The 18,031-nt window shown below is 55.6% G+C and overlaps 1 protein-coding gene across 1 annotated transcript in view; it reads right to left on the bottom strand.

Moving 5' to 3' along the window:
• Positions 1-18,031, bottom strand: part of Ahnak2 (AHNAK nucleoprotein 2) — a 43,819-nt gene that overhangs the window by 19,758 nt on the left and 6,030 nt on the right. The window contains exons 3-15 of the mRNA XM_041633091.1: positions 16,797-16,855; positions 16,622-16,720; positions 15,903-16,004; positions 15,125-15,275; positions 14,655-14,839; positions 11,404-14,532; positions 10,672-11,118; positions 8,245-8,754; positions 6,877-7,407; positions 5,572-6,081; positions 1,957-2,265; positions 1,183-1,389; positions 316-918 (exon numbers count right to left, since the gene is read on the bottom strand). Coding sequence (XP_041489025.1) covers positions 316-918; positions 1,183-1,389; positions 1,957-2,265; positions 5,572-6,081; positions 6,877-7,407; positions 8,245-8,754; positions 10,672-11,118; positions 11,404-14,532; positions 14,655-14,839; positions 15,125-15,275; positions 15,903-16,004; positions 16,622-16,720; positions 16,797-16,855 — 6,842 coding nt within the window. The remainder of the gene's footprint in view (positions 1-315; positions 919-1,182; positions 1,390-1,956; positions 2,266-5,571; positions 6,082-6,876; positions 7,408-8,244; positions 8,755-10,671; positions 11,119-11,403; positions 14,533-14,654; positions 14,840-15,124; positions 15,276-15,902; positions 16,005-16,621; positions 16,721-16,796; positions 16,856-18,031) is intronic.

Raw genomic sequence — 18,031 nt, 5'->3', positions numbered from 1 at the left:
GGGCAGGTGGCCCTTCAGGCTGGCTCCGTCAGCATCCTGTGCGATCTGTTCTCCCTCAGGCAGCTGCACGTCTGCTATCTTCACATCTGCCTGGCCTGCCTTGACCTCCAGCTTGGAGGACGGCAGATGAATGCTGAGGTCTGGAGTCTTAAGTTCACCCTGCATGGAGAGCGGGGACCCCTCTGCTTCCATCTTGGGAGCTGCCACCTCCATAGTGGCTGCCATGCTGGGTTTGCCAGTTGTGGACACGCCGAAGGAGGGCATCTTAAACTTGGGCATCTTGAACTTGCTGTCTTTGGTGGCCTCATGCGTTACAGCATGGGGAAGATCCTCCTGTAGCTTGGCACCTTGGGCCTGGACGTCTACCTTCACGCCAGGCAAGGACACCTCCATGTCAGGCCCACTAATCTCAGCTTTGGGGCTTTTCATGTCCACCGTGGGGCCCTTCACGTCCACTGTGGGGCCCTTCACGTCCACTGTGGGGCCCTTCAGGTCCATCTTGGGCATCTTGAAGCTGGGCATCTGCAAATTGGGCAGGTGGCCCTTCAGGATGGCTCCGTCAGCATCCTGTGCGGTCGTCTCACCTTCAGGCAGCTGGACTTCTGCCACCTTCACATCTACCTGGCCAGCTTTGACCTCCAGGTTAGAGGACGGCAGATGAATGTTGAGGCTTGGAGACTTAAGTTCACCCTGCATGGAAGGCAGGGACACCTCTGCCTCCATCTTGGGAGCTGCCACCTCCATAGTGGCTTCCATGCTGGGTTTGCCTGTTGCGGAAACGCCAAAAGAGGGCATCTTGAACTTGGGCATCTTGAACTTGCTGTCTTTGACGGCCATGTCCTTATCGACCATGGCCTGGTCCCCATCCAGTTTGACACCTGGAGCCTGGACATGAACCTCCACGCTGGGCAGGGACACCTCTAAACCCTGCATTTTCACATCGCTTTTGGGGCTTTTCACCTCCACCGTGGGTCTCTTTGCGTCCACTGTGGGGCCCTTCTGCTCCACTTTGGGGTCCTTCAAGTCCACATGGGGTCCCTTCAGGTCCACCTTGGGCATCTTGAAGCTGGGCATCTTGAACTTGCTGTCTTTGGTGGCCACATCCTTTTCAGCATGGGGCAGGTCCTTCTGTAGCTTGGCACCTAGGGCCTGGACGTCTACCTTCACGCCAGGCAAGGACACTTCCATGTCAGGCCCACTAATCTCAGCTTTGGGGCTTTTCACGTCCACTGTGGGGCCCTTTTCATCCGCTGTGGGGTCCTTCACATCCACTGTGGGGCCCTTTTTGTCCATCTTGGGCATCTTGAAGCTGGGCATCTGTATTTTGGGCAGGTGGCCCTTCAGGCTGGCTCCGTCAGCATCCTGTGTGATCTGTTCTCCCTCAGGCAGCTGCACGTCTGCTATCTTCACATCTGCCTGGCCTGCCTTGATCTCCAGCTTGGAGGACGGCAGATGAATGCTGAGGTCTGGAGTCTTAAGTTCACCCTGCATGGAGAGCGGGGACCCCTCTGCTTCCATCTTGGGAGCTGCCACCTCCATAGTGGCTGCCATGCTGGGTTTGCCAGTTGTGGACACGCCGAAGGAGGGCATCATAAACTTGGGCATCTTGAACTTGCTGTCTATGGTGGCCTCATGCACTACAGCACGGGGAAGATCCTCCTGTAGCTTGGCACCTTGGGCCTGGACGTCTACCTTCACGCAAGGCAAGGACACCTCCATGTCAGGCCCACTAATCTCAGCTTTGGGGCTTTTCACGTCCACTGTGTGGCCCTTCACGTCCACTGTGGGGCCCTTCACGTCCACTGTGGGGCCCTTCATGTCCACTGTGGAGCCCTTCAGGTCCACCTTGGGCATCTTGAAGCTGGGCATCTGCAAATTGGGCAGGTGGCCCTTCAGGATGGCTCCGTCAGCATCCTGTGCGGTCGTCTCTCCTTCAGGCAGCTGGACTTCTGCCACCTTCACATCTACCTTTCCAGCTTTGACCTCCAGATTAGAGGACGGCAGATGAATGTTGAGCCTTGGAGACTTAAGTTCACCCTGCATGGAAGGCAGGGACACCTCTGCCTCCATCTTGGGAGCTGCCACCTCCATAGTGGCTTCCATACTGGGTTTGCCTGTTGCGGAAACGCCAAAAGAGGACATCTTGGTCTTGGGCATCTTGAACTTGCTGTCTTTGACGGCCATGTCCTTATCGACCATGGCCTGGTCCCCATCCAGTTTGACACCTGGAGCCTGGACATGAACCTCCACGCTGGGCAGGGACACCTCTAAATCCTGCATTTTCACATCGCTTTTGGGGCTTTTCACGTCCACGGTGGGGCCCTTTGCGTCCACTGTGGGGCCCTTTGCGTCCACTGTGGGGCCCTTCTGCTCCACTTTGGGGTCCTTGAAGTCCACATGGGGTCCCTTCAGGTCCACCTTGGGCATCTTGAAGCTGGGCATCTTGAACTTGCTGTCTTTGGTGGCCTCATGCGTTACAGCATGGGGAAGATCCTCCTGTAGCTTGGCACCTAGGGCCTGGATGTCTACCTTCACGCCAGGCAAGGACACCTGCATGTCAGGCCCACTAATCTCATCTTTGGGGCTTTTCACGTCTACTGTGGGGCCCTTTTCATCCGCTGTGGGGTCCTTCACGTCCACTGTGGGGCCCTTTTTGTCCACCTTGGGCATCTTGAAGCTGGGCATCTGTATTTTGGGCAGGTGGCCCTTCAGGCTGGCTCCGTCAGCATCCTGTGTGATCTGTTCTCCCTCAGGCAGCTGCACGTCTGCTATCTTCACATCAGCCTGGCCTGCCTTGACCTCCAGCTTGGAGGACGGCAGATGAATGCTGAGGTCTGGAGTCTTAAGTTCACCCTGCATGGAGAGCGGGGACCCCTCTGATTCCATCTTGGGAGCTGCCACCTCCATAGTGGCTGCCATGCTGGGTTTGCCAGTTGTGGACACGCCGAAGGAGGGCATCTTAAACTTGGGCATCTTGAACTTGCTGTCTTTGGTGGCCTCATGCGTTACAGCATGGGGAAGATCCTCCTGTAGCTTGGCACCTTGGGCCTGGACGTCTACCTTCACGCCAGGCAAGGACACCTCCATGTCAGGCCCACTAATCTCAGCTTTGGGGCTTTTCACCTCCACCGTGGGGCCCTTTGCGTCCACTGTGGGGCCCTTTGCGTCCACTGTGGGGCCCTTCTGCTCCACTTTGGGGTCCTTCAAGTCCACATGGGGTCCCTTCAGGTCCACCTTGGGCATCTTGAAGCTGGGCATCTTGAACTTGCTGTCTTTGGTGGCCACATCCTTTTCAGCATGGGGCACGTCCTTCTGTAGCTTGGCACCTAGGGCCTGGACGTCTACCTTCACGCAAGGCAAGGACACTTCCATGTCAGGCCCACTAATCTCAGCTTTGGGGCTTTTCACGTCCACTGTGGGGCCCTTTTCATCCGCTGTGGGGTCCTTCACGTCCACTGTGGGGCCCTTTTTGTCCACCTTGGGCATCTTGAAGTTGGGCATCTGTATTTTGGGCAGGTGGCCCTTCAGGCTGGCTCCGTCAGCATCCTGTGCGATCTGTTCTCCCTCAGGCAGCTGCACGTCTGCTATCTTCACATCTGCCTGGCCTGCCTTGACCTCCAGCTTGGAGGACGGCAGATGAATGCTGAGGTCTGGAGTCTTAAGTTCACCCTGCATGGAGAGCGGGGACCCCTCTGCTTCCATCTTGGGAGCTGCCACCTCCATAGTGGCTGCCATGCTGGGTTTGCCAGTTGTGGACATGCCGAAGGAGGGCATCTTAAACTTGGGCATCTTGAACTTGCTGTCTTTGGTGGCCTCATGCGTTACAGCATGGGGAAGATCCTCCTGTAGCTTGGCACCTAGGGCCTGGACGTCTACCTTCACGCCAGGCAAGGACACCTCCATGTCAGGCCCACTAATCTCAGCTTTGGGGCTTTTCACGTCCACCGTGGGGCCCTTTGCGTCCACTGTGGGGCCCTTTGCGTCCACTGTGGGGCCCTTCTGCTCCACTTTGGGGTCCTTCAAGTCCACATGGGGTCCCTTCAGGTCCACCTTGGGCATCTTGAAGCTGGGCATCTTGAACTTGCTGTCTTTGGTGGCCACATCCTTTTCAGCATGGGGCACGTCCTTCTGTAACTTGGCACCTAGGGCCTGGACGTCTACCTTCACGCCAGGCAAGGACACTTCCATGTCAGGCCCACTATTCTCAGCTTTGGGGCTTTTCACGTCCACTGTGGGGCCCTTTTCATCCGCTGTGGGGTCCTTCACGTCCACTGTTGGGCCCTTTTTGTCCACCTTGGGCATCTTGAAGCTGGGCATCTGTATTTTGGGCAGGTGGCCCTTCAGGCTGGCTCCGTCAGCATCCTGTGCGATCTGTTCTCCCTCAGGCAGCTGCACGTCTGCTATCTTCACATCTGCCTGGCCTGCCTTGACCTCCAGCTTGGAGGACGGCAGATGAATGCTGAGGTCTGGAGTCTTAAGTTCACCCTGCATGGAGAGTGGGGACCCCTCTGCTTCCATCTTGGGAGCTGCCACCTCCATAGTGGCTGCCATGCTGGGTTTGCCAGTTGTGGACACGCCGAAGGAGGGCATCTTAAACTTGGGCATCTTGAACTTGCTGTCTTTGGTGGCCTCATGCGTTACAGCATGGGGAAGATCCTCCTGTAGCTTGGCACCTTGGGCCTGGACGTCTACCTTCACGCCAGGCAAGGACACCTCCATGTCAGGCCCACTAATCTCAGCTTTGGGGCTTTTCACGTCCACGGTGGGGCCCTTTGCGTCCACTGTGGGGCCCTTTGCGTCCACTGTGGGGCCCTTCTGCTCCACTTTGGGGTCCTTCAAGTCCACATGGGGTCCCTTCAGGTCCACCTTGGGCATCTTGAAGCTGGGCATCTTGAACTTGCTGTCTTTGGTGGCCACATCCTTTTCAGCATGGGGCAGGTCCTTCTGTAGCTTGGCACCTAGGGCCTGGACGTCTACCTTCACGCCAGGCAAGGACACTTCCATGTCAGGCCCACTAATCTCAGCTTTGGGGCTTTTCACGTCCACTGTGGGGCCCTTTTCATCCGCTGTGGGGTCCTTCACGTCCACTGTGGGGCCCTTTTTGTCCACCTTGGGCATCTTGAAGCTGGGCATCTGTATTTTGGGCAGGTGGCCCTTCAGGCTGGCTCCGTCAGCATCCTGTGCGATCTGTTCTCCCTCAGGCAGCTGCACGTCTGCTATCTTCACATCTGCCTGGCCTGCCTTGACCTCCAGCTTGGAGGACGGCAGATGAATGCTGAGGTCTGGAGTCTTAAGTTCACCCTGCATGGAGAGCGGGGACCCCTCTGCTTCCATCTTGGGAGCTGCCACCTCCATAGTGGCTGCCATGCTGGGTTTGCCAGTTGTGGACACGCCGAAGGAGGGCATCTTAAACTTGGGCATCTTGAACTTGCTGTCTTTGGTGGCCTCATGCGTTACAGCATGGGGAAGATCCTCCTGTAGCTTGGCACCTTGGGCCTGGACGTCTACCTTCACGCCAGGCAAGGACACCTCCATGTCAGGCCCACTAATCTCAGCTTTGGGGCTTTTCACGTCCACCGTGGGGCCCTTTGCGTCCACTGTGGGGCCCTTCACGTCCACTGTGGGGCCCTTCACGTCCACTGTGGGGCCCTTCAGGTCCACCTTGGGCATCTTGAAGCTGGGCATCTGCAAATTGGGCAGGTGGCCCTTCAGGATGGCTCCGTCAGCATCCAGTGCGGTCGTCTCTCCTTCAGGCAGCTGGACTTCTGCCACCTTCACATCTACCTGGCCAGCTTTGACCTCCAGGTTAGAGGACGGCAGATGAATGTTGAGGCTTGGAGACTTAAGTTCACCCTGCATGGAAGGCAGGGACACCTCTGCCTCCATCTTGGGAGCTGCCACCTCCATAGTGGCTTCCATGCTGGGTTTGCCTGTTGCGGAAACGCCAAAAGAGGGCATCTTGAACTTGGGCATCTTGAACTTGCTGTCTTTGACGGCCATGTCCTTATCGACCATGGCCTGGTCCCCATCCAGTTTGACACCTGGAGCCTGGACATGAACCTCCACGCTGGGCAGGGAAACCTCTAAATCCTGCATTTTCACATCGCTTTGGGGGCTTTTCACCTCCACCGTGGGGCCCTTTGCGTCCACTGTGGGGCCCTTCTGCTCCACTTTGGGGTCCTTGAAGTCCACATGGGGTCCCTTCAGGTCCACCTTGGGCATCTTGAAGCTGGGCATCTTGAACTTGCTGTCTTTGGTGGCCTCATGCGTTACAGCATGGGGAAGATCCTCCTGTAGCTTGGCACCTAGGGCCTGGATGTCTACCTTCACGCCAGGCAAGGACACCTGCATGTCAGGCCCACTAATCTCATCTTTGGGGCTTTTCACGTCCACTGTGGGGCCCTTTTCATCCGCTGTGGGGTCCTTCACGTCCACTGTGGGGCCCTTTTTGTCCACCTTGGGCATCTTGAAGCTGGGCATCTGTATTTTGGGCAGGTGGCCCTTCAGGCTGGCTCCGTCAGCATCCTGTGCGATCTGTTCTCCCTCAGGCAGCTGCACGTCTGCTATCTTCACATCTGCCTGGCCTGCCTTGACCTCCAGCTTGGAGGACGGCAGATGAATGCTGAGGTCTGGAGTCTTAAGTTCACCCTGCATGGAGAGCGGGGACCCCTCTGCTTCCATCTTGGGAGCTGCCACCTCCATAGTGGCTGCCATGCTGGGTTTGCCAGTTGTGGACACGCCGAAGGAGGGCATCTTAAACTTGGGCATCTTGAACTTGCTGTCTTTGGTGGCCTCATGCGTTACAGCATGGGGAAGATCCTCCTGTAGCTTGGCACCTTGGGCCTGGACGTCTACCTTCACGCCAGGCAAGGACACCTCCATGTCAGGCCCACTAATCTCAGCTTTGGGGCTTTTCATGTCCACCGTGGGGCCCTTCACGTCCACTGTGGGGCCCTTCACGTCCACTGTGGGGCCCTTCAGGTCCATCTTGGGCATCTTGAAGCTGGGCATCTGCAAATTGGGCAGGTGGCCCTTCAGGATGGCTCCGTCAGCATCCTGTGCGGTCGTCTCTCCTTCAGGCAGCTGGACTTCTGCCACCTTCACATCTACCTGGCCAGCTTTGACCTCCAGGTTAGAGGACGGCAGATGAATGTTGAGGCTTGGAGACTTAAGTTCACCCTGCATGGAAGGCAGGGACACCTCTGCCTCCATCTTGGGAGCTGCCACCTCCATAGTGGCTTCCATGCTGGGTTTGCCTGTTGCGGAAACGCCAAAAGAGGGCATCTTGAACTTGGGCATCTTGAACTTGCTGTCTTTGACGGCCATGTCCTTATCGACCATGGCCTGGTCCCCATCCAGTTTGACACCTGGAGCCTGGACATGAACCTCCACGCTGGGCAGGGACACCTCTAAACCCTGCATTTTCACATCGCTTTTGGGGCTTTTCACCTCCACCGTGGGTCTCTTTGCGTCCACTGTGGGGCCCTTCTGCTCCACTTTGGGGTCCTTCAAGTCCACATGGGGTCCCTTCAGGTCCACCTTGGGCATCTTGAAGCTGGGCATCTTGAACTTGCTGTCTTTGGTGGCCACATCCTTTTCAGCATGGGGCAGGTCCTTCTGTAGCTTGGCACCTAGGGCCTGGACGTCTACCTTCACGCCAGGCAAGGACACTTCCATGTCAGGCCCACTAATCTCAGCTTTGGGGCTTTTCACGTCCACTGTGGGGCCCTTTTCATCCGCTGTGGGGTCCTTCACATCCACTGTGGGGCCCTTTTTGTCCATCTTGGGCATCTTGAAGCTGGGCATCTGTATTTTGGGCAGGTGGCCCTTCAGGCTGGCTCCGTCAGCATCCTGTGTGATCTGTTCTCCCTCAGGCAGCTGCACGTCTGCTATCTTCACATCTGCCTGGCCTGCCTTGATCTCCAGCTTGGAGGACGGCAGATGAATGCTGAGGTCTGGAGTCTTAAGTTCACCCTGCATGGAGAGCGGGGACCCCTCTGCTTCCATCTTGGGAGCTGCCACCTCCATAGTGGCTGCCATGCTGGGTTTGCCAGTTGTGGACACGCCGAAGGAGGGCATCATAAACTTGGGCATCTTGAACTTGCTGTCTATGGTGGCCTCATGCACTACAGCACGGGGAAGATCCTCCTGTAGCTTGGCACCTTGGGCCTGGACGTCTACCTTCACGCAAGGCAAGGACACCTCCATGTCAGGCCCACTAATCTCAGCTTTGGGGCTTTTCACGTCCACTGTGTGGCCCTTCACGTCCACTGTGGGGCCCTTCACGTCCACTGTGGGGCCCTTCATGTCCACTGTGGAGCCCTTCAGGTCCACCTTGGGCATCTTGAAGCTGGGCATCTGCAAATTGGGCAGGTGGCCCTTCAGGATGGCTCCGTCAGCATCCTGTGCGGTCGTCTCTCCTTCAGGCAGCTGGACTTCTGCCACCTTCACATCTACCTTTCCAGCTTTGACCTCCAGATTAGAGGACGGCAGATGAATGTTGAGCCTTGGAGACTTAAGTTCACCCTGCATGGAAGGCAGGGACACCTCTGCCTCCATCTTGGGAGCTGCCACCTCCATAGTGGCTTCCATACTGGGTTTGCCTGTTGCGGAAACGCCAAAAGAGGACATCTTGGTCTTGGGCATCTTGAACTTGCTGTCTTTGACGGCCATGTCCTTATCGACCATGGCCTGGTCCCCATCCAGTTTGACACCTGGAGCCTGGACATGAACCTCCACGCTGGGCAGGGACACCTCTAAATCCTGCATTTTCACATCGCTTTTGGGGCTTTTCACGTCCACGGTGGGGCCCTTTGCGTCCACTGTGGGGCCCTTTGCGTCCACTGTGGGGCCCTTCTGCTCCACTTTGGGGTCCTTGAAGTCCACATGGGGTCCCTTCAGGTCCACCTTGGGCATCTTGAAGCTGGGCATCTTGAACTTGCTGTCTTTGGTGGCCTCATGCGTTACAGCATGGGGAAGATCCTCCTGTAGCTTGGCACCTAGGGCCTGGATGTCTACCTTCACGCCAGGCAAGGACACCTGCATGTCAGGCCCACTAATCTCATCTTTGGGGCTTTTCACGTCTACTGTGGGGCCCTTTTCATCCGCTGTGGGGTCCTTCACGTCCACTGTGGGGCCCTTTTTGTCCACCTTGGGCATCTTGAAGCTGGGCATCTGTATTTTGGGCAGGTGGCCCTTCAGGCTGGCTCCGTCAGCATCCTGTGTGATCTGTTCTCCCTCAGGCAGCTGCACGTCTGCTATCTTCACATCAGCCTGGCCTGCCTTGACCTCCAGCTTGGAGGACGGCAGATGAATGCTGAGGTCTGGAGTCTTAAGTTCACCCTGCATGGAGAGCGGGGACCCCTCTGATTCCATCTTGGGAGCTGCCACCTCCATAGTGGCTGCCATGCTGGGTTTGCCAGTTGTGGACACGCCGAAGGAGGGCATCTTAAACTTGGGCATCTTGAACTTGCTGTCTTTGGTGGCCTCATGCGTTACAGCATGGGGAAGATCCTCCTGTAGCTTGGCACCTTGGGCCTGGACGTCTACCTTCACGCCAGGCAAGGACACCTCCATGTCAGGCCCACTAATCTCAGCTTTGGGGCTTTTCACCTCCACCGTGGGGCCCTTTGCGTCCACTGTGGGGCCCTTTGCGTCCACTGTGGGGCCCTTCTGCTCCACTTTGGGGTCCTTCAAGTCCACATGGGGTCCCTTCAGGTCCACCTTGGGCATCTTGAAGCTGGGCATCTTGAACTTGCTGTCTTTGGTGGCCACATCCTTTTCAGCATGGGGCACGTCCTTCTGTAGCTTGGCACCTAGGGCCTGGACGTCTACCTTCACGCAAGGCAAGGACACTTCCATGTCAGGCCCACTAATCTCAGCTTTGGGGCTTTTCACGTCCACTGTGGGGCCCTTTTCATCCGCTGTGGGGTCCTTCACGTCCACTGTGGGGCCCTTTTTGTCCACCTTGGGCATCTTGAAGTTGGGCATCTGTATTTTGGGCAGGTGGCCCTTCAGGCTGGCTCCGTCAGCATCCTGTGCGATCTGTTCTCCCTCAGGCAGCTGCACGTCTGCTATCTTCACATCTGCCTGGCCTGCCTTGACCTCCAGCTTGGAGGACGGCAGATGAATGCTGAGGTCTGGAGTCTTAAGTTCACCCTGCATGGAGAGCGGGGACCCCTCTGCTTCCATCTTGGGAGCTGCCACCTCCATAGTGGCTGCCATGCTGGGTTTGCCAGTTGTGGACATGCCGAAGGAGGGCATCTTAAACTTGGGCATCTTGAACTTGCTGTCTTTGGTGGCCTCATGCGTTACAGCATGGGGAAGATCCTCCTGTAGCTTGGCACCTTGGGCCTGGACGTCTACCTTCACGCCAGGCAAGGACACCTCCATGTCAGGCCCACTAATCTCAGCTTTGGGGCTTTTCACGTCCACCGTGGGGCCCTTTGCGTCCACTGTGGGGCCCTTTGCGTCCACTGTGGGGCCCTTCTGCTCCACTTTGGGGTCCTTCAAGTCCACATGGGGTCCCTTCAGGTCCACCTTGGGCATCTTGAAGCTGGGCATCTTGAACTTGCTGTCTTTGGTGGCCACATCCTTTTCAGCATGGGGCACGTCCTTCTGTAACTTGGCACCTAGGGCCTGGACGTCTACCTTCACGCCAGGCAAGGACACTTCCATGTCAGGCCCACTATTCTCAGCTTTGGGGCTTTTCACGTCCACTGTGGGGCCCTTTTCATCCGCTGTGGGGTCCTTCACGTCCACTGTTGGGCCCTTTTTGTCCACCTTGGGCATCTTGAAGCTGGGCATCTGTATTTTGGGCAGGTGGCCCTTCAGGCTGGCTCCGTCAGCATCCTGTGCGATCTGTTCTCCCTCAGGCAGCTGCACGTCTGCTATCTTCACATCTGCCTGGCCTGCCTTGACCTCCAGCTTGGAGGACGGCAGATGAATGCTGAGGTCTGGAGTCTTAAGTTCACCCTGCATGGAGAGTGGGGACCCCTCTGCTTCCATCTTGGGAGCTGCCACCTCCATAGTGGCTGCCATGCTGGGTTTGCCAGTTGTGGACACGCCGAAGGAGGGCATCTTAAACTTGGGCATCTTGAACTTGCTGTCTTTGGTGGCCTCATGCGTTACAGCATGGGGAAGATCCTCCTGTAGCTTGGCACCTTGGGCCTGGACGTCTACCTTCACGCCAGGCAAGGACACCTCCATGTCAGGCCCACTAATCTCAGCTTTGGGGCTTTTCACGTCCACGGTGGGGCCCTTTGCGTCCACTGTGGGGCCCTTTGCGTCCACTGTGGGGCCCTTCTGCTCCACTTTGGGGTCCTTCAAGTCCACATGGGGTCCCTTCAGGTCCACCTTGGGCATCTTGAAGCTGGGCATCTTGAACTTGCTGTCTTTGGTGGCCACATCCTTTTCAGCATGGGGCAGGTCCTTCTGTAGCTTGGCACCTAGGGCCTGGACGTCTACCTTCACGCCAGGCAAGGACACTTCCATGTCAGGCCCACTAATCTCAGCTTTGGGGCTTTTCACGTCCACTGTGGGGCCCTTTTCATCCGCTGTGGGGTCCTTCACGTCCACTGTGGGGCCCTTTTTGTCCACCTTGGGCATCTTGAAGCTGGGCATCTGTATTTTGGGCAGGTGGCCCTTCAGGCTGGCTCCGTCAGCATCCTGTGCGATCTGTTCTCCCTCAGGCAGCTGCACGTCTGCTATCTTCACATCTGCCTGGCCTGCCTTGACCTCCAGCTTGGAGGACGGCAGATGAATGCTGAGGTCTGGAGTCTTAAGTTCACCCTGCATGGAGAGCGGGGACCCCTCTGCTTCCATCTTGGGAGCTGCCACCTCCATAGTGGCTGCCATGCTGGGTTTGCCAGTTGTGGACACGCCGAAGGAGGGCATCTTAAACTTGGGCATCTTGAACTTGCTGTCTTTGGTGGCCTCATGCGTTACAGCATGGGGAAGATCCTCCTGTAGCTTGGCACCTTGGGCCTGGACGTCTACCTTCACGCCAGGCAAGGACACCTCCATGTCAGGCCCACTAATCTCAGCTTTGGGGCTTTTCACGTCCACCGTGGGGCCCTTTGCGTCCACTGTGGGGCCCTTCACGTCCACTGTGGGGCCCTTCACGTCCACTGTGGGGCCCTTCAGGTCCACCTTGGGCATCTTGAAGCTGGGCATCTGCAAATTGGGCAGGTGGCCCTTCAGGATGGCTCCGTCAGCATCCAGTGCGGTCGTCTCTCCTTCAGGCAGCTGGACTTCTGCCACCTTCACATCTACCTGGCCAGCTTTGACCTCCAGGTTAGAGGACGGCAGATGAATGTTGAGGCTTGGAGACTTAAGTTCACCCTGCATGGAAGGCAGGGACACCTCTGCCTCCATCTTGGGAGCTGCCACCTCCATAGTGGCTTCCATGCTGGGTTTGCCTGTTGCGGAAACGCCAAAAGAGGGCATCTTGAACTTGGGCATCTTGAACTTGCTGTCTTTGACGGCCATGTCCTTATCGACCATGGCCTGGTCCCCATCCAGTTTGACACCTGGAGCCTGGACATGAACCTCCACGCTGGGCAGGGACACCTCTAAATCCTGCATTTTCACATCGCTTTGGGGGCTTTTCACATCCACCGTGGGGCCCTTTGCGTCCACTGTGGGGCCCTTCTGCTCCACTTTGGGGTCCTTCAAGTCCACATGGGGTCCCTTCAGGTCCACCTTGGGCATCTTGAAGCTGAGCATCTTGAACTTGCTGTCTTTGGTGGCCACATCCTTTTCAGCATGGGGCACGTCCTTCTGTAGCTTGGCACCTAGGGCCTGGACGTCTACCTTCACGCCAGGCAAGGACACCTCCATGTCAGGCCCACTAATCTCAGCTTTGGGGCTTTTCACGTCCACTGTGGGGCCCTTTTCATCCGCTGTGGGGTCCTTCACGTCCACTGTGGGGCCCTTTTTGTCCACCTTGGGCATCTTGAAGCTGGGCATCTGTATTTTGGGCAGGTGGCCCTTCAGGCTGGCTCCGTCAGCATCCTGTGCGATCTGTTCTCCCTCAGGCAGCTGCACGTCTGCTATCTTCACATCTGCCTGGCCTGCCTTGACCTCCAGCTTGGAGGACGGCAGATGAATGCTGAGGTCTGGAGTCTTAAGTTCACCCTGCATGGAGGGCAGGGACATCTCTGCTTCCATCTTGTGTGTTTGCACCACCATCGAAGCCTGTGTACCAGGTTTGCCTGGTGGAGACTCACAAAAGCATGGCTCCTTGAGCTTGGTCATCTTGAAGCTTATTTCTCTTTCTGAGCATTCCCCGCCGTTGTCTCCAATGTCTGCCTCTATGTGCATTGCCTGTGCAGCCTTTCTGCTCTCTGTTTTCTCTGATATCTGTCTGTCTTCCTTACATTCCCTTTCCTTTTTCTCTGGTTCCTCTTTCCGTTTTTCTTCGTCCATTGTCTCATTGTCCTCTGTACTCACTTCTTTTCTCTCCCTCTTCACTGTTACTGCCTCCTTATTTGGAGACCTTCCAAAGGATGGTATCCTGAACTTCGGCATCTTCACCTTTATTTGTCCTGTCTGTGTGACCTGTTCTGTGTCTTTCTTCTCCTGTTCACTCTCCCAGCCTGCTCTTCCACCCTTTCCTCCTTTTTCTGTAGCGTTTCCCTTCCTTCCTTGTGACTCCGCTGGCACTTGCCTGTCTTTTCTGCCCCTGTCTACTGGTTCTCTCCTTTCCTTCTCCCCTATTCCAACTTCTTTACTTCCTTTTTTTGTCTCTTTTGTCTTGTTTTTCGAAAACCCAGTTTCTGGGGTTTTTGAGTTGCACAGTGCAAGCTGTGTGCTGCCTTGGTCAGGTTTGTCTTGCAGGGACAGTCTTGCAATGCCCATCTCCAGACTTTCTACTATCTCCCATTCGTCATCCCAGCTGCTTCCTGGGGCTGGCTCTGCTCTGTGCTGGCTAAATGTCTTCTCCTTGTCTTGTTTTGCCAACTGCTTTTTCTTTCTTTGATGTTTGTCTGTTTTCACCACCATTTCTCCAGGGCCTTCTTTTTCCAAGTTGGAATGACTGAGCTTCGTGGGCATCTGTGTAGCTAGAGCAGACGTGAACCCAGATGCCTGTGTCTCATCCTCCTGTAACTGGGACTCTTCCAGCAGTCCAGCATGACCGTGCCTGTCCTGTGGCTCTCTGCTTGCCTGCTCAGTTATATTTGCGCCCTGCCCTGAGCGCATCCCAAATCTCAGGTTCAGGAACTTCCTTCTTCGTCTTCTTGTCCCTGACTTCTGCTCCTGGCTGTCAGCTGTCAGCTGGGCCTCTGTGTCTGTGCTTGTGGGGGACACTTCATGTGTGTCCCTTTGCTCTGAGGCTTCTGAGGAACTGTGTGAGCGTCGGGGACCTGATGCCCGCTTGCTCCCTAAGGCTTGAAATTTTGGCCAGGAGAGTCTGTCCTGGGGACGCCTCTGGCGACCGTCCCTGGACTTAGAAATAAGCCTTTCTCGGTCTCCATCTACCTCTAGTGTCTTTGTAGGGGTCTCCATGTATCCATCAGCAGTGTCCTTGTCCTGAAACAGGAGAAGACGCTGTTTGGTTTGGGTACAATAACCAGTACTGGAGACACTGTTCACAGGAATGGGGTCTCTGGGGCAGCTGGGGATACCTTGCATCTCTCTGGGCATGACCTTACCTGCTTTTCCTGGCTTTTCAAGCCTTGCTGAGAATGCAGAATGGCTGACTCCTCTCCCTTGCTGGCAGAGAGCTTCCGTTTGATTCTGAACTGCACTTTGTATGGTTCTGAGTACTGAAGGATTTTAAGAGCATCTTCATATTTCATGTGGTCAAAGAATATGGTTGCACTGAGAAGTTGATCCCCTAAGGGAAGAGGAAACCAAGTTCTGTGCCCCAGTCCCCACCAGAATAGAAATGGCCGTGGGGCTGCATTGGCAAGAGGAAGGCCTACAGCCAGCTCCCCAAAGGCACCTCAAACACCTGGCAGAAAATCAGGGCACAGTGGGCAGTCCCAGCTTAGGCTGGCTGAGCAAAGCCCATGGGGCCATCCAGAGCCTTAGGTGAGGCCCACCCCTTCCAGGTTTCTCCATCCCCCCCCCAATGGTGGTGTTTGATGATGGAGCCCCCAGGATGGGTCAGCTGTGGTACCTTCTCTCAGGCTGAATAGTTTTGCAGCAGAGGAGTCCTTCAGCACTTGTTTGACAAAGATCCCCTGGTCCCCTCCACCTGTGACAGTGTAGCCACTGGCTCCGGCCTCTACCTCAGTGTTCAGGGTCACTTCTGTTGCCTCCTGCATGGTCTGGGCAGAAGAAGCACACGAAAGGCATGGTGTGCATTTGCCCATCTCATATGGGCATGACTGCAGTGGGTGGTATCCGTGCTGCCTGGGTAGAGGTTGCAGCACCACCCAAGTGGGCCAGGTTGCTGTGGCCAGCTGTGGACAGCCTCAGGCAGAACCATCTCCCCTTGTCCCCACAGGAGACAGCCTGCCTGTGCAGCCTGTCCCCAGGGGAGAGGCTCTTGCCAGCCTTCCTTCTGCTAATCCTTCACTGGCTTGTTACAAATATGTGAGGATCCATCCCATGTAGCCACCAGTGCTGGCTCCCAGTGGGGACACAAACACCGGGGAAGTCTGTAGCCCACCTGATCCAGCAAAGGATGGCCACTTTGATGGGTACCCACTGAACCCCTCCCATTTCCCTTGGCCAAGGCCGCTCCTTACCACAGTCTGGCTACTCTCTTCCACAGTGTTGCTCTCTGCACACTGAAGCATGGTTGTACACGTGTTAGTCAGGAGTCAGACTCTTTCCATTAGAAGGCAGGTACTAGCCTCCGCATCTGCCCCTCCCAGGCCTGAGGCACAGGGTATGCCCCTCCCTCCATCTCCTGGGGCTATTTTCTGGCTTGTCACGGGTGTGGTACCTACCTCTGGGTGACTCATGCTGGAGAAAGCTGTGGATTCCCCTGAATCCCTTTTCCACCAGGATCTCCGTCTGCCAGAGGAGCTGCGCCTGCCCTGGTTGCTTTCCTGCAGTCAAGGGGTTGGGAGTTACCACTTACTCTACTAAGGAGACGGGAGTGCCAGGGAGGCTCCGGGAAGGGGAACCCAGGATGCAGGGGTACAGGGATTCCAGGGTGCGGAGTGTATAGGGGAGCTGAGTACCCAGGCCCTCACTAGGAAAGGCAACTGTCAGCCTCCTGTTTTCTCTCTGGGGCACAGGGATGCACCCATCCTACAGCAGCTGGAAGTACTTTAGAGTGGGGAAGATCCTCAAAGTGTAAAACAGGTCCTTGGCATAGTCAACGCCATGGCTCCTCTCACAAGGAAGTTCACAGTCTCCTCTCCAAGGTGGCATGAGTGTACATGTGTATGTATGTGCCATGAAGACGTATGCTCCTGCCACACCCCACACACGGATTCTCAGAGTCTGTCTCACACACACACTACACACACACAAGCTGCAAGTGTCCCCACCTCCACAGTGGCTCAGCCAGCTAAAGGGAGGGACACTGGAGGAGAAGGCAAGACCAAGTGCATACAGCAGGCAGGGCAAGCGGGTTGCACAGTCATGAACAGAGAATAGTGGCACTTGTGGGCCACACCTACGCCTTCCTTCTGCCAGTTGGTCTGCCCAGTAGGCTTACCTGGGCTCCGAAGCCAGCACCTTCAACTGTGTATTCATAAACAGGTGAGGACCCCTGCGGCCTCGGCCGAATGATCTCACCCACAGGCCCTTCGGTCACCTGGCAGAAAATAATAAAGTCATCTCCAAGCACTAGCCCTCCAGGCTGGGGGAAGATGGGGTGGAGTGACACTCACAGAATGGTCCTCTTCAGTCTCAGCCCCTGGGTCCTGCTGCTGCAGCTGTCGACCAGATGCTGTAGAGATAAAGGCTGTTAGTGGACATGAGGGCCTGAGGGATGATCCAGAGACCCTGGGTGGGGGCAGTGGGAGCAACCGCAGGAAAAGCATCAGGGATTTGGGCGCTCAGACATTATACAGATTTGCAGGTTTAGTCCCAGAAAGAAACAGAAACAATAACTTCCCTGAGCCTGAAATTAATATCCAGAATTGCAATATGTTCTGCTAGATGTCCAGCATCCATCCAAAAATCACAGGCAGTAAAAAGAAACAAGAAGGGGGAGGAGCAAGGCACATGATGGAAGAAAGGTGTCTCTGAGAGTCCACAAGTGACGGAAGGTGTCTCCAAGAGTCTGCGATGCTCATTTAACACAGACCCCAATTGACCACTCTGAGAGTCCGCGATGCTCATTTAACACAGACCCCAACTGACCACTCTGAGAGTCCGCGATGCTCATTTAACACAGACCCCCAACTGACCACTCTGAGAGTCCGCGATGCGCATTTAACACAGACTCCAACTGACCACTCTGAGAGTCTGCGATGCGCATTTAACACAGACTCCAAATGACCACTAACGGATTATTTAAAACACTAAAGGAAACCGTGTGTAGATTTGGAGACTGGTGGCAGGCCCTCATAAAGAAAAGGAACTTTCAGGGGCTAGAGATGTATTTCAGACTGTTTGCCTAGCACATACAAAGTCCTGTTTCAATTTCTAGGACTGCAAAACCCAGCATAGTGGGGCAACCTGCAACCCCAGCACTTGGGAGGTAAATGCAGCAGGACTGGGAGTTCAAGATTATCCTCAGCTATATATTTTCAGGACAATCTGGGATACATGTTACATGTATTACATAAAAATTAATAAACTCAACCCTGAATTTTTAAAGCCAAAATTGTGAAAATTCTGGAATGGATTATGCACTAGAGAGACTCAACAGTAGATTGGAGGAACCTACAGCAAGCACTTCAAACTGGACTGCATAAGGAGTTTGAAGAACACAGAGGAGAAGCTGACAAAAGCAGAGCATCGGTAACCTGCAGGGGCAAGAAGAGGAAAAGACAGAAAACGTACCGAAGAAGCAGTGGATGGAACCATTTGGTAGAACCGAGAGGCTCAACAAATCCCGAGCAAAAGAAACACACGGAGATCTTTATACAACAAACCATGGTCAAATGCTTGAGATAAA

This window comes from Microtus oregoni, unplaced genomic scaffold (assembly GCF_018167655.1).
Source record: "Microtus oregoni isolate MIOR12 unplaced genomic scaffold, Mior012 000043F_ref0000047, whole genome shotgun sequence".
NCBI classification, from domain to species: domain Eukaryota; kingdom Metazoa; phylum Chordata; class Mammalia; order Rodentia; family Cricetidae; genus Microtus; species Microtus oregoni.
Note: the sequence above shows the minus strand (reverse complement) of the source record. Positions and strands in the feature narration are given on the sequence as shown.